Source organism: Rhopilema esculentum, chromosome 4, assembly GCF_057945365.1.
Source record: "Rhopilema esculentum isolate cy_ngs chromosome 4, ASM5794536v1, whole genome shotgun sequence".
Classification (NCBI taxonomy): Eukaryota; Metazoa; Cnidaria; class Scyphozoa; order Rhizostomeae; family Rhizostomatidae; genus Rhopilema; species Rhopilema esculentum.
Genome location: NC_142818.1, coordinates 5,569,259 through 5,584,155, shown reverse-complemented (window position 1 = coordinate 5,584,155; position 14,897 = coordinate 5,569,259). Strand labels below are relative to the sequence as shown.

The following is a 14,897-nucleotide window of genomic DNA, read 5'->3' as shown; positions in this document are numbered from 1 at the left end:
TCTGTAAAACAAATTTGTTGCACTTTGTGGGGTCTAAATACTTAATTCTGTAGCCTTGACACGTACAACTGGAAACATTCTTGTATCAAACAACTCGAACCATTGATAGAATTTGGTGTGTTGCCTCCTAGATGTACGAATTTCTTTGCAAACACATTCTGTGGGGCCCAAGAAATTGTTTTACTGCCCACTTTAAAGACGCAGCTATTCGATGAGTAGTTCAAATCAGCTGATCCTGTAGGTAAGTGGCTTCTTTCGAAGATTACCCCGGAACATCAAAACTTTAAACGAATGAAAACTAGAGCTTTTCTGAGCCTCTTAATTAAAATGTCGGTTCCACTGCTGCTTATCAAATAAAATACATGCTCATTTAGTAAATATGTGGTCTTAATTGTTTGTAGACACTCCAAACTTCTAGATAAGTATATACGTCCTATTTGCAGCAGAGAAGAAGGCCCAAAAATTTAAGATAAGCTGCGTAAACTTAGGGCAACAATTTTAAAGGAAATAATCAAGTTATTTTCTCAGCTTTCAATTATTAGTTATGAATAAATCTTAAACTAAACACATAGAATTAAGTTTTGCGTAGAGAAACAGCTAAATAACCAATGGCCAATTGTTAAATATATAGCTAAATTTTAAGAAGACATTGATTGTAGAGTGGTGAAAGTTAGATTGGAGCATGAAGCAGCGTAGGGTGTCAAATATGGGTGATATTGTTAGGATCTATGTAATAGCCTCTGCACTGTTTATGTGCGCGTTTTCTTTCACCCCTTTTGGTAAGTTTTGCTTAATATTCAATTTTGACATGTTCAAATTTTGCAATCTTGAAATGTTCAAGTCTTACAAATTTGTTATTAGTGGTGGGTAATTGACACTTTAAAGTGGTTGAGAAGCAAGCAGAATAAACTACAAGTAAGCAAAAACAAGTTGCAATCATGCTTCGAATGGTCCTGTTGGTGTCGTAATGGGATTCAATTCATCTATTTGCAGTTGAGTTAGTAGGTTCAGGAGACCAAGTCTTCCAATTAGCGGAGCAAAACACAGATAAAATTTTCCATTGAGTCACTTTCTTACAGGCAACAGGATTGCGCAATTAACTTAGCCTTTAAGTTTTTAATAGTTATGATAAATACAAAAAAACATTCATGCTATAAAAAATAATAAAATTGTTTTTGTCACTTAAGTTGAGCACAAGAATTTTACGTTAATGATTCTTTTCAACCTTTTCGTTGCTCTTTAAATTATAGAAGAGAGATATCAATTAGCAATGTCAGAGGAACATCACTAATATATCTCCATGCTCATTAGTAGTTTTCTAACTTTCTTTTCATTTTGTTTTTCATGCAGGGAAAGAAAAACGAAGTGTGAGGCCCGGACACTCTCACTACATTCATGAAACTGTTTCTTCATTACGTATGTTACACAAAATTTTGCATAATTGTTGAAAGATACTTTAAAAACCATACCCATCGGTACAATATTATATTATATTATATTATATTATATTATATTATATTATATTATATTATATTATATTATATTATATTATATTATATTATATTATATTATATTATATTATATTATATTATATCATATCATATTATATTATATTATATTATATTATATTATATTATATTATATTATATTATATTATATTATATTATATTATATTATATTATATTATATTATATTATATGTCATTTGAAAGAGATAGGCGAAACCTTAGTCATCTATTTCCTTGACGTATTTGCAGATAGTATTGATAGAAGAAATGAAGGCAGATTTTCCCAAATAATTAATGAAAAAAGCAATAAGTATGTCACCAAAAGCATCTTGAAAAAACTGTCTGGCAAGAAGTCTTTAGGAGAGTAAGAGTGTTATTATCTTGCCAGAACGTTTTTCAGGACTGTATTCATCTAATAATTCTTTGAACTGTAACAATGCCTTATATCCATTCAGAGACAATCAGGATTCAACATGCTGAAAGTGGAAGGTGTTTAGAGCCTGTTTCAAAAATTCTGAAAGCAAATGGGTGCGATGTCAGTAACAGCAATCAGCTCTTCCGAATGACACCAACAGGGATTCATCAAGGTAATGCAGTTATTACGACAGGGATTGTTTTTATCGACAGCCTAATTAGATGGAGAATTTTATTATATCATCGAGATTTTTAATAATAATGACTCAGTGATCTTGTTTCCTATTGATTTCTGCGATGTTCCTAATAAGATTGACCTTAATTGACATAAATCAGTAGATGACAATTGTCTACCGTTTAGACTGAATATTTGAACCATTCATAAGAAGGAGACTAAATCACCTGAAGGGTTAGTTGCATTTCAAGCAAAGTTAACTGATACCAGTATCTAAATTTCACAGGAAAGCTGAAGCACTTGGGAACAAATCTGTGTTTGTCGCTTTCATCCAGCTCAGATCAGTTGATTCTGTCGTCGTGTACAACGAATAATGCCGTGAATGTGTGGAAATGTCATTTTCCCTATGTCGAGCAAGGTAAAACTTGGCTCGAACGTGACTGGGCAGGGATGAGGACTGTCCAAGGAACAAAGTGTGTCAGTGTGACGAGTGATGGTCAAGTCAAGTCAAAAGATTGCACGGCTTATGGAAAAAATGTTGAAGAAAAGATATTTGTTCATGGGAAAAAGCTGATGGGAGTGTGTGCAACAGCAGGTATGGTATTGCCAATTTTTTGCAGATATACTGGTGGGAATGTTCTTTGATTTTTTCAAGTTTATGCTTTCAAGAAATCGAATTGGCTAAAGGAAGTTGATAGCAAGATAAGCCAAGTATGCTGTGCTCCATTCGGGTATGTCATTAAACCCCGATTATAAACTCTTTCCCTATTTTCCACCATCTATACACCCTGAGCAGATGATCACAGGAGTTTGATCTACATCCAAAAAATATTGTCAAACGTGTATTTGACAAATCAGCGTAGTTCAGCAGAAACAGTACTTTAAGATTTAAAACTAAATTTATACTGAGTGCTAATGTTATAACTGGATACATAACATCATATTAGGGCCACATTTCTTTAGCTCACAAGGTGTGATGCTTCACATTTTGTACCAATCAAATATAAGCTTGCGTTCTCTTTTCCAGGATACCTCGGTCCAAGAACAAATGATTCCAATTACTATTATTTTCAACACCAAAAATTTTCACTTAACTGGCAAATGAAGTACATTGAAGTTTATATGGTTTACAACAATGGCGTTGTAAGTAAAATTTACTCACATAAAGCGTTTACAAGATGCACAAAAAGCAGAAGATGCTCTCTAGCTTAAATCATTCAATTCAATAAACTAGTTACATCTGTTCATCATTCTATATTTGCTTAAAAATAGGGGCTACAACAAAAAGAACGAAAACTAATCGTATTGTTCTTGTTTTGCTAACGTTATGAGGATACCTGACCATTTCTTTGCCAGCATTAGCTGAAGTGTAGTTGCTTTACCAATAACATTTTGTTGGTGTAATATGAAATTCTGACAAATGCAAATATAATTGAAAATTTCCTATTGACAGTATAATGCATTTAAAAGCGAATATGGAACAGAAGCAGAAGCCATGAAACGAATAAGGCAGCATGCTCTCGAATCGATCAGCATTGTAGACAAGGTCAGTCCAAGAAAGTTGGTTGATTTCCTTCACGTAAAATTAGAAATCCTTTCAAGATTATGTTTCTTTTTCACTTGCATACGCAAGTTGCAATTAAAATAACATAAAAATCTTGACTGGGTTTCATACCTAAGGTGGTTTAACTTTAGCAGATACCTCTCTGAGTGACGAAAAATTGTTGTGAATGTTTTTGCGGTTAAAAATTCATGAAATAGGAACTAAAATCTACGGTTTCAAACTGTTTTTGAAAAAAACATGCAAACAACATTCTTAAGAAGACCTTTGCGAACGGTGAATAGCATACCACCAGTAAATACTTTGTTTTTTGCAATTTTATTTGCAAATTTGGCGTATCGTCTGCCTCAATTTTAGCACTTTATAACAAATTTTCCTGCGTGTTTAGTTTATAGTTCATAGTGAATGCACTGATGTAAAATTTTTGATTGCTTAAGATGTATTTGAAAGCAAAGATCAGGGTATTGCTAAAAGGGTTTGAGGTATGGAGTCAAGGAGATCTAGCCAATACCGGGAACACAAAAACAAGCTGGGAAGTCCATGGGAACTTTAGAGAATATTCTAGAAAGCTTCGACTTGAAAAAGGCCTAAAATACGATGTTGCCATACATGTATTGTAAGTATATTTAAAGAATCAATTATAAGAATTAATAACAGGGTAACATGCCTGCTGTAAAGTTGCCATTAAAATCCACAGAAAATTGCTTCTATTGAATTTAATCTAGTTAACGGGTGGTGGGATTCTGGTACAGAGTAATTATTCAGCCAAATGATTCGGGCGGTTAAATTTGTATTATTTGAAAAGCGTTTTGTTTTAAACGAAATTTCACAACAAAGTAGCGGAAGAAACTGTGGCTTTTTTGTAGTAATCTTAAGTAAAACTTTCGTGATGGAAGTGTTATGTTTTGCCATTTCCTATTAAGTTACATAATAGCTATAAACCTCCTGAATACTACCTTCAAAAGCAATTGTTTCATAACTTTATGCAGATTTATTTCAACACTTTTTCTACAACAGGATATGACAATTAAATCACTCACATGGGCTACAATATGGTCCCCTCACTTTCAGCTCCGCGATTGATTAAGAAACTTCTTCTACTTTATGCCCTCATTCCAACTTCGATGCTCAAGGCATTGTTTCTGAATAATCTTTGAAACCTTGCCATTTTATTTAATATACTAGTGACAAGAATCTATATGGAGCAGCAGGAACTGCCACGTCACATTACTGCAGGCAATCAAACTGGGGAGAAGTCTTCACAATGGCTACGGTAATCTGCTTTTAAGAAAATTTCAAAGTAAGGTATGATTCCATTGAACAGTCACGTGATTACAGGCACCAAACCTGAGTCAAATAGAGAGCTTTCACTAATTCTAAAGCTTAATAAAGTTAGCATAATGTGTTGAAAGTTGTCACAATGTTTACGAGGACTGATATTTATACGTAGTAATTTGAAAAATTATCTTCTGCTCTTATGATGAGCTCTTAACGGTAAAATTAGCAACAATTTTAAAATCATTTAAGCTCTCAAGGCAAGGTTTGGAATTTGAAAATTTAAACTTATATTGCAGCTTGGAGGACGAGACAGAATCATTCCGAGATCTCTTGCAAATATTCTTACACATGAACTCGCCCATCATCTGCGCTCTGGACATAATTTCGGTAAGACTTCGAACACTTTAATAATTTTTATGTAGATGACACCATTGAAAATAGCCGCTGTTTAGATTCGAGTAGTAGCTGCTAGATTTTTGACTTGGTTTTTTTTCTACAGATCCTGAATATACATGTCCTACATATCATTTATTTGGCGGTCGTTGTACGCTTGGAGGAAACGAGTAAGTATAAGAAGCAGTACCTGCACATAAAAGAACTAATAAACCACGTTTTAGAGACATATTGGTAAACAAGTGGTAGCTAACTCTTTGCATTCAATGTATTCATTGGAAACCTGTTTAATGCTACTAGAAGCCTGCAATTATAGCTAAGACATCTATTATCGATGCATGCAGAACAAATACATTAATTAAAAACACACTGTAAATGCATCAAAGATTCTTACATTAGTGTAATACATTGAAGGGTACGAGCAAGGTTTTTTGGCTATTAGAGGTGACACACAAATAACAGAAAATTATACATAACCTTTTCAAAGGGAAGTTTGCTGCAAGAGGCAAGTGTTTAAAACAATGGGAAGTCACTCGGGCTGGAGGGGCAATTGCCCCCCTAGTAAGTATGTTAAAAAGGCCCTGAAATGATTCAATGCAATTTATCCATGCTGAGTGCAAGTAAATTATTTTGTTACATTTAATAGTTGGCCAAAAGCTTTTTCAATGGGAGAACTAAATATGATCAGGGTTGACGGATTCAGCTGCTTGGACAACAAACCTAGCCAGGTCAGTAGTATAAGCCGCTTGCACTTACAATCTTTTGAATTCAACAGAGTAAACTGTATTTGGACAACTCAGTATATTGGAAAGAAATGATTCTTAAGAGATTTTCCTTTTATATGCATTACAGCTATAGATGAACATGATACACGGCTTGAACGAGGCAATTAGAACGCTAGAAAAAGAAGTCATGGAAAAAGAAATGGCTTAAGATAGAAGAGTAATTTGTTCTTTTAGATAGAAGAGTAATTGAAGAGTAACTTAGATCTTTTGGATCCTGCTTTGTTTTCAAGAAAATTTAAAAGTAGTGTTTTTACTGTATTTTTATAATATTTTATAATATTTTTATAATATTTTGAATTTAGTCCAGTCTCCTTGGCTGCGGAAATGGAGTAATAGAGTCTGGCGAAGAGTGTGATTGTGGACAGTCTGAGGTAATGAATTTATCTTATGCCATGTCGGCTGCTGCCTTAACCATATTTGAGTAAATTACATTTTCAGGTGCTGTAAGGCTTTGGTAGTGTTTATAAAGACTATTATCTCGCCCCATGATTTTAAATTTTGCTTTAGAGCACTACAAATATTCACAATCGTACTTACTGCTTATAGGACTGTTTGAAAAACAATCCATGCTGTGATGGCAGCATTTGTAAACTGAGGAGAAATAATGGCGCAGAATGTAGCACAGAGAGATGTTGCTCAAACTGCAAGGTATGACTGCGTCCTTTAAAAAAATTAGAAATTTTTCGTACTTGAGTTTTATTTGCACACAATCTCAATTGCGCACACATGTTTCAGTTTGAACAAGCTGGAGAAATTGGAGCTCTGCCAGAGGGTAATTAAAGCGTTTTTGGGAGAATAGGGTATTGCTTAACGTTTTAGGGAGAATAGGGTATTCTCGGCTTTTACGCCACGATACAAGGAAAATTTCACGTTCAACGGCAATTTCAAAGTTCAATTACATCATTCAGTATGTTATAAAAAAAAGTGTTAAGCATGGAGAAATCATAAAAGTATGCATAATATCAGATATTTTTATGCACACCCATTTCACTGTTTACTGCTTTGTATTTCATCGAAACTTATAAGTTTTCCAACCGTTGAACGATGAAAAAGTGACATTTCAATTCAATTCAACTTTTTATGCTGGTCTGGTTAAAGGTTATATTGAGGCACGGTTGTCAATGAGATGCATGCTGTAATAGCCGATATAGAAGAGCATACTGTTGAGATTTGCTATACTAGCCACTGTTTACACCCAGCTTTCACATCCACTGTTTCGAAGTGTACTTGTAAACACAAAACAATCTTACCATGACTTCCCCCTTATACTTCTGTTCGAGATACAATGTCAAGAAATAGAAACAGCATTTTCTTAATAATTCAAATCATTCAACTTTAAATCTTTAAGTACAATAATATTACTTCAAAGCGTTTTCTAATATTTCGTTCGATAACCCTTATTGCGTGCCAGAATTAGCAGTCTTTTGTGCAAAGTTCCAACCGTTTTATCAACTAATGATATACTGCAATATTTTAAGTGTTTCATTATTCTTTGCTTGAATTCGACGTAAGTTTCCTTGCAAATCTCTCTCTTCATTGTTTCTTTTTTCCACGCCAATCTCATGTTATTAAGTATATTTTCGATAGGATTTATATCCTGTGCTCTCGGAGGTATATTAAGACACTGTAGTCATCACTCATCTACAGTGTCAAGTGCCACCTTGCTTGTTTGCGAAGGATCATTGTCCATGACAAATATCAACTTCTCTCTTCCCTTCATATCAGCCAATTCAAGAACTTTCTGTGAAGATTTTTTGCACAAACTTTGCAAAATAATGTCCCTCCATTTTTGAGTATTCCTCTATTAATGCAATACCAAATCCAGAATTGTTGCCAACTAGGAAATGTATTCTTTTCCCGCCAGGCAAATTTTTTGATCCTCTGCTGGTGATCTTGAGTCCTTCATTCTTCTGTCTGAACACTTTGCCCTGCGATGATACAGCTTCTCTATAGGGTTTACTCTTGTATATAAATGAAACGGCATTTAGATAGAGCAAAGCATCATCACTCCAAAAGCGACTGTCGTGTTTCTTTTTTACCTCTCTCGCAAACTTTTCGCGTTTTAATCGGTCATCGGCCAATAAAATACCCTTTTTTCTTGCAATTAATTTATAATACTTTGCTTCATTCAATGTTCGTATTAAAGTCCTACAGCTGACATGCACCATACCGGCCTCTCTGCCCTCCTGAAGCACTGTTACGTTGCGGTTTTCTTCTCTCATACGCAAAAAATGTTCTTATGCACCGCGCCCTATCTCGTTCGGTAAATAGACTTGGTCTTCCTGCTTTTATTTTGACAGCTTTGCTTTCCCCCTCACTTTTTGTGTTAATTCACTCTCTGCATATTCTCAGGACAAATGACGGCGATACATTGCATAGTCTGCTAATCTCTCTTTGTGACAAGTTCGTCTTTGTTCTCGTAAAATAAATGTACGCTCTTTTTTTATCCGTAATATCAAAAAGACAAATGGTATTATGATACCTTGAATGAATAGAAAAATTAACAATAAACAGTAATTGCCAGGAAAACAAAACAGAACATTGAAGGTTTACCGATTATGACGTCCACTCTCCAAAACACTAAATCAGTCAAATTTAACATGTCAGTCTTCTCTTGTCAAATTTTTATTGTCAAATTAAAAATTTAACTTGTCAGACAATGCCCGCAAAAAGTGTTCGAACAGTCAGTCCCTTCATCTTTCCTACTACAGTGAAACCCCGTTAATACGTCCACCAACGGGCCACCAAAATTTGCCGTATTAACGGGGTGGCCGTATTAACGAGGGAGGGTCAAATTTTGGAGTTTTAGGGGTAGAAATTAATACTAACATCCTAAGGAGCTGTCCTCTTTAATAGACATATGGAAATGTAGATAAAGATATAAAAAAATATGTTAAATAACTAGTCCACAAACAAAATGAAACGAAAGTCCTGGGTTCTTGGGCCTTAATCACCAAGTCATGTTCACGATTTTGCAAAAAGATTGGTGACTTTTGACTGGTTCGTTCTGCGCTCCAGCCAATCACTTTGAGTGTGGGAAATCACACCTGAAAGGGCTTCTGCTGTGTCATTGTTTCCTTTTGATTCGAGAAATCATAATACATCTTCAAGGCAAGATATTGCTTCACGATACAAATGGCCGTATTAACGGGGTAGAATTATAAAGAATCCGGCTGTTTGGGATCGCAAAATGTGGCCGCTGGCCGTATTACTATTAACGGGAGGCCGCATTAACGGGGGTTTTTATGAGACTATGTATGGCCGTTTTTCCGGGCAAAACAAATGTGGTCGTAATAACGAGGTGGCCGTATTAACGAAGTAGCCGTAAGGCGGGGTTCCTCTGTAGACGTCTCCCCTCCCCTCATATACAATTTTAGATTTCGACTAGAAAATGACAAAAATGTAAGTTGGAGGGTAAATTGTTTAACCGATGTTTAGCGACATGTTCATCTTCCTTCCCAACATTATTTAAGGGGGAGAGGGATTCGTCTGCCTGAAATAGGGAAATGAACTGAAAAATATGCATTTATTAATCTCGGTGTTCCAACTACTTTTTGCGGCCATAGGTATGATTGGGTCTTTTAAAAACATGAGAAATTTTTCGTACTTGAGTTTGAATTTGCACACAATCTCAACTTAATTTTCAAGAAGATGTTTTTAGTACAAACAAGCTGGAGAAACTGGAACTCTGCTAGGGGGTAATAAAAAGCATTTTGGGGAGAAAAGGGTATTGCTTAACAGCGTTTCCCTGTTCTTTGAAGTATTCCCCTTTATCAGTCTCTTTCAATTTTCAACCTTATCAGTCCCTATGCAGTAAAATAAGCTGAAACCCTTGTATTTGTTTAAATCATTGGCTTTCGACTGCTAGTGAACGAAACACTGAACAACTCATCTGCCAGCTATTGAAGAATGTACAATGTTGACATCACCAATGTGGGTCCCTTTTCAGCACTGACCCGGAGAAATGTTAACGTTTTGTGATACTTTTTTGTCTGATAGTTGTTCATTTATTTTCAAAGAATAGACATCTTCTTATAAATTTTTGCTGCTTGTGTTTCAATGTGCATTTGCAATACTTGATAATGATAACCAAAAGTATTATCTTAACAGCAAAACCAAATCTAGAAATATAACAGTAACCCGTTGATAGGAGAACTTGCACAATCCTGGTGTTGCATAAATTGCAAAAAAGCATAGATAGGTGAAGCATTTTATGGCTACTATTGCCTATGAATTTATCAAATAAATTGCTTTAAAACTGTCTTTTGTAGTTTGACCGCACCAGAAATGGCTGTAGCCGTAAGTATATCAAACATATAATTGCTTAAATATCTTTAAGTTGCATACATATTTTCTACATTGTTGAGAGTAGCTATACAATCTCGTCACACGGAATCTAAAGATAAGCATGACATGCTAACACAGTTTTTGTTGGAAAAAGCAACATTTACCACTCGTGCTCCGAGTTGAATTACGTAATTCTCAATTGGTCAAAGACTTATAATTTCAGAATAAAAAAATGATGAGTATTTTGTTTGATCTGTTTGCGTTTTTATGCAACAAGGATTAGTGATGTAAATGACTTTAGCAGCATTTTTGCATGTAGATAAAAAGCGAATGTAGAAACCTTCTTTGAATAAATACAAATAAACATTTTCAATTATCTATGCTCTTGTTGATAGCAACATCTGAAGTATTTACATGCATCGCACTCCTTATTACCTTCCATTTAGCTGCTACTAATGAATTGTAGCTTTTTACAATATATCCTTTGAAGAACAACCAAGATCTGTTTATTCCCTATTTCCATGATTTCCGTGTTTATTTTCCCCTATCATTAAAAAGGGCTCAATTTCAGCATTTTCTCTACAGCGACACCAATTGTTCTTTCTGGAAGCGATTTCGGCGAGATCGGTGAAAGTAGCGAAAATGTAAATATTTTGAAAAGCTGGAATATTCGAGTAAGTCAAGGGAGCAAGGTGACATTGATAATGAATTTGATGAAATTCGAATTTGATGAGGGTTGCCCAAATGACTATATTGAAGTTCGAGATGGTGGCTTGTCCTCCAGCCCTTTGATCGGCAGATACTGCAGGAGCCCGCCGTCCATGCACGTGACGTCATCCACAAATAGCCTTTATGTTACATACAAAAGCGATGCTTCTTTTGCAAGCCATTTCAAGCTGTTCTATACGGCATCGGACGGGCCAGCTGTTGGTAAGTAAAAATCACTCTTGCATGTTTGCTAAAATTAACATCCTAAAAAGGGGAACGCTGGCCTATTGCTAAAAAGCTGGTCGGAGCATCAGTAACTTCCCGATTGGCTGCTTGCTAGTATCAAAAGCTCCATGGGCTGTTAAGTCCAGAAACTGAAGTCAGGAAAATGATACAAATTTTGAACTGAAGTGTTATAAAGAAATAGAGCAACTTCTATTGGGTAAAGTTGATTTTGCCATATGTATGTATCATATAGCTTAAGAGTGATTAAAGTGGAAGTAAAAACTAAAAGGCGTTAAAATGTTTTGCCATAGGACAATTTCAGACACCTTTTTGAAACCAAACTTTAATTTCATTGAAGAACCTACATATGGACGTATATGCAATACAGAAAGGCACGAGATTGTGAATAGTTATATATTTAGCAGAAAAGGTTCTCATCTGTGTAAATACTTTAAAACATTATATTCACGGTGACAGAAAATAAAGATGTTGTCATCAAAAGCAAGAAGGACGGGAAATGCTTTGAAGCAGATTACTCAAAAGCCAACGTTATAATGAACACAGGATGCAAAGATCGCTTCACATATACAAAGCAAAGCACCTTGCAGCACCAGGGTACAGGCTTGTGTTTAGAGCCTTATGACTGGTACGGCAGTTATAACAAATGGCACAAAATCTTGCTGAAAGGAGACTGCTCTAGCCATGCTTCGGTATTCATTTCGACGTCCCAAGACTCATTTGTACATGCTGCAAGCGGATATTGTCTATACAACAGCAATGGTAACCTGCACATAATGACCTGCGATGGAACGTCTTCAACAAAATTCTCAATAATCAAAGGTATTTTACAATCATTTATTAATAGTCATCCAGAAGGAAAAAGGATTCTACTGTAACTATAATATCAGACAACCAGGCATTTTGTTTTAAGATGGTCTGGTTATTACCATGTTGTGATCGTACTATCAGAAATGACGTCAATGCATCGAAATGACTATGTCCATCAAGCATTTTTCCTAAAGGGATGTTATTAAGTTATCAGCTCTTGTTTATTCTAGGTTGGAGCATTCATCAATGGGTGGTATTAAAGACAAATGTTTCTTAATAGATATTTGAATTTTGGAAATCATTTCGAAAGCATTTTCACAGTATTATAATAGAGCCTAAAACCATTAGATGCCATTAAAACATCCATTAAACTACCACAGCAAACTCCCAGCAAAATGATTTCATTCTTCAAAACTTTTTAAAAATAATATGAAATATAAACGAGAATTTTTGCTTTAAAGATAGTGGACCAACAACAAAACCACCGATTCAAGGCTCATTCAGAATACAGCATTATAGCAAGAAGTGCTTCAACTTCGACTCTGCAAACCAAAGAATCCAGCTATCATCTGTCTGTGACGACTTATACTATCTAAGCACTACAAAGTCTCTAGTACACTACGCAACTGGTAAATGCGTGAGGCCTTTGTCAAACGGTGACAATTCATACATCGCACTAAGCGCAAACTGTGACGACAACACGAAGTTCGAGCTCACATCTTTTGGGTCACTGAGACAAATCAAGACCGGTTCTTGTGTCCATCCACTGAATGGAGCTTTGTATCCAAAGGAAGGACAGCCTGTAGTCATTTATCGAGGGTGCGATGTGGACCGATTGAAATTTTCATTCGGTAATGATTTTAACCGTTATTGTAGTAACAGTAGTTCTAAACAGCAGTTCCATCAAACTAAAAACAGCATTATCAATAACTCATTATAAAAGTTAGTACTGCGAAAGGTTCTTACTATAGTCAAAGTGCTATAGAAAATGAAAGATCCACATGCGATAATCAAGCTTACTGTCTCTATCGAGGATTTTTTTATTATGAAGATTGATTTTAAAGAATCATTTTTTGATGACCATTTAAGTTTCAGTTATATTTCTCGATTTCCCACTAGATGCTGCATGAAAATCAGTCTTTTGTTTAATGAAATTAAAAACATTAAAAAAGCATAATTTTTATGTCTTTCTTTTGTATTTTTCTTCGAAGTGGCACCCCCAGTTAGAACATTTATCATCAAACACTACAGTGGGCTGTGTGTCTCCCTGCGCTCATCAAATAACAGACTTCGTCTTCACTCTGACTGCTCGCAGAAGTTCAGCCTTACTGCAGACAGTGCATTGAAACACATGCAATCAGGCAAATGTGCCCTGCCAGAGAACCTCAACGATGATGCAAGAATCAGTCTTACAAGTGACTGTAGCAATGCTGATACACGTTTCAGACAAACATCAACATTCTCAATGGAGCACATTTCGACAGGGAAATGCGTACATCCATTTTTGGGCGCAACATATCCTTCTGCAGATACCGATATCGTTATTTACAGTGGTTGTAATGAGAACAGATTGCAGTTTAAAATAATTTATGGTACGTAGTTTCTGAGGATATTTGTTGCTTTAATCAACTCAATCTTGAGGGATCAAGGTCCTTGGCATGACAAAACCGATTCATTTTTTCGAGTTTAGCAAAAGTTATTCTGAACTTTAGCAAACATGATAAAAGAGGTCTTTTGGAAAACTATAATGGTTTTTCGATAGACTAAGTAAGCATTGTCTTATAGGTACATTGATTCTTCAAACTTGTCTTATGCATATGATGACAAGGTGTTAGTAGCAAGGTGGGGCCCAACTTCTATTTATCTCCTATTTTAGAGAAGTTTATTCAAAAACAAAGGAGATACGATTTAATTAATAAAACATGAAATTTTGCAAAGCTTTTTGATATGTAGGGATATCTATGATTTTTTATAGACTTTCGGTACACATAAGAAAGGGAACAAGGCTGGTAGGCCTTAATTTCTTTAAAAGGCCCTCAGAACATTAGGCTTAGCTCTTCTTGTTAGAGGAAGTAAAGAAGGTTAAACTGTAAAGACATCTTTTTTCTAGAAAACTGATTCACGCGGAACTGCATGTCTGAATTATCAACTACGGACCAGATCATGACGTAATTGTTACAATATGGAATTATTTACATTAAAATGAAAACATTTTCACAAGTATGTCTCTTGTTCATGAAAATTCTCATTTTCAATAGAATAGTTGAATATGATTATTTATTAAAATGCAATATATAATCGAAGTCTTCACAATTATGCACAAAAAAGAGATATCAACATTGAAAAGCAAAGCTGTATACATAATATTTTGAGTAAAAATTTCATTATGGAACAAAGTTTTCAAAAATATTTTGATGAAAATTTTAGTTAGCCAAGATACATCTAGGTTCTCGGAGTTTAAAAACAAAGATCCAAGGAAGAAAGAGGAAAATGATGCACAGAGATTGATGCACGATTTGACCTATTTTCAAAACACAACACTAATCAGCACACATAATGTAGCTTTACAGGAAAAGTTCCCTTTTGAATTCATGCATTTTTAGGATCCATGCATTTTTAAGCGCTTAAGTATAACGAGCTAGACTTTAGTGGATCTTCAGTTTACAAGATCTTCTATGAATATAAAGTTGCATAAAGAGAATGCCCAATTGTTTTTAAATTCGAATTTGGCTGTTA

At 35.1% G+C, this 14,897-nt stretch overlaps 1 protein-coding gene across 1 annotated transcript; it reads left to right on the top strand.

Annotated features, from left to right (window-relative positions):
- Positions 1-622: 622 nt before the first annotated feature.
- On the top strand, positions 623-14,381 carry LOC135690903 (uncharacterized). Its single transcript, XM_065208593.2, has 19 exons — positions 623-779; positions 1,351-1,416; positions 1,963-2,094; positions 2,383-2,691; positions 3,124-3,239; positions 3,550-3,642; positions 4,095-4,273; positions 4,843-4,930; positions 5,232-5,322; positions 5,435-5,498; positions 5,975-6,056; positions 6,416-6,484; positions 6,660-6,761; positions 10,385-10,412; positions 10,986-11,330; positions 11,811-12,173; positions 12,623-13,012; positions 13,373-13,753; positions 14,272-14,381. Exons 1-19 carry the CDS (start codon positions 683-685, stop codon positions 14,277-14,279), a joined length of 3,003 nt encoding a protein of 1,000 aa, XP_065064665.2. The 5' UTR covers positions 623-682; the 3' UTR covers positions 14,280-14,381.
- Positions 14,382-14,897: the final 516 nt, after the last annotated feature.

What these genes read in the sequence shown, in the direction of transcription:
- LOC135690903 (XM_065208593.2), top strand. Translation starts at nt 683, where the DNA reads ATGAAGCAGCGTAGGGTGTCAAATATGGGTGATATTGTTAGGATCTAT. An exon ending in GGGAGTGTGTGCAACAGCAG is followed by an intron (nt 2,692 to 3,123) that starts GTATGGTATTGC and finishes TCTCTTTTCCAG; the next exon opens with GATACCTCGGTCCAAGAACA. An exon ending in CCGATTGAAATTTTCATTCG is followed by an intron (nt 13,013 to 13,372) that starts GTAATGATTTTA and finishes TTTTCTTCGAAG; the next exon opens with TGGCACCCCCAGTTAGAACA.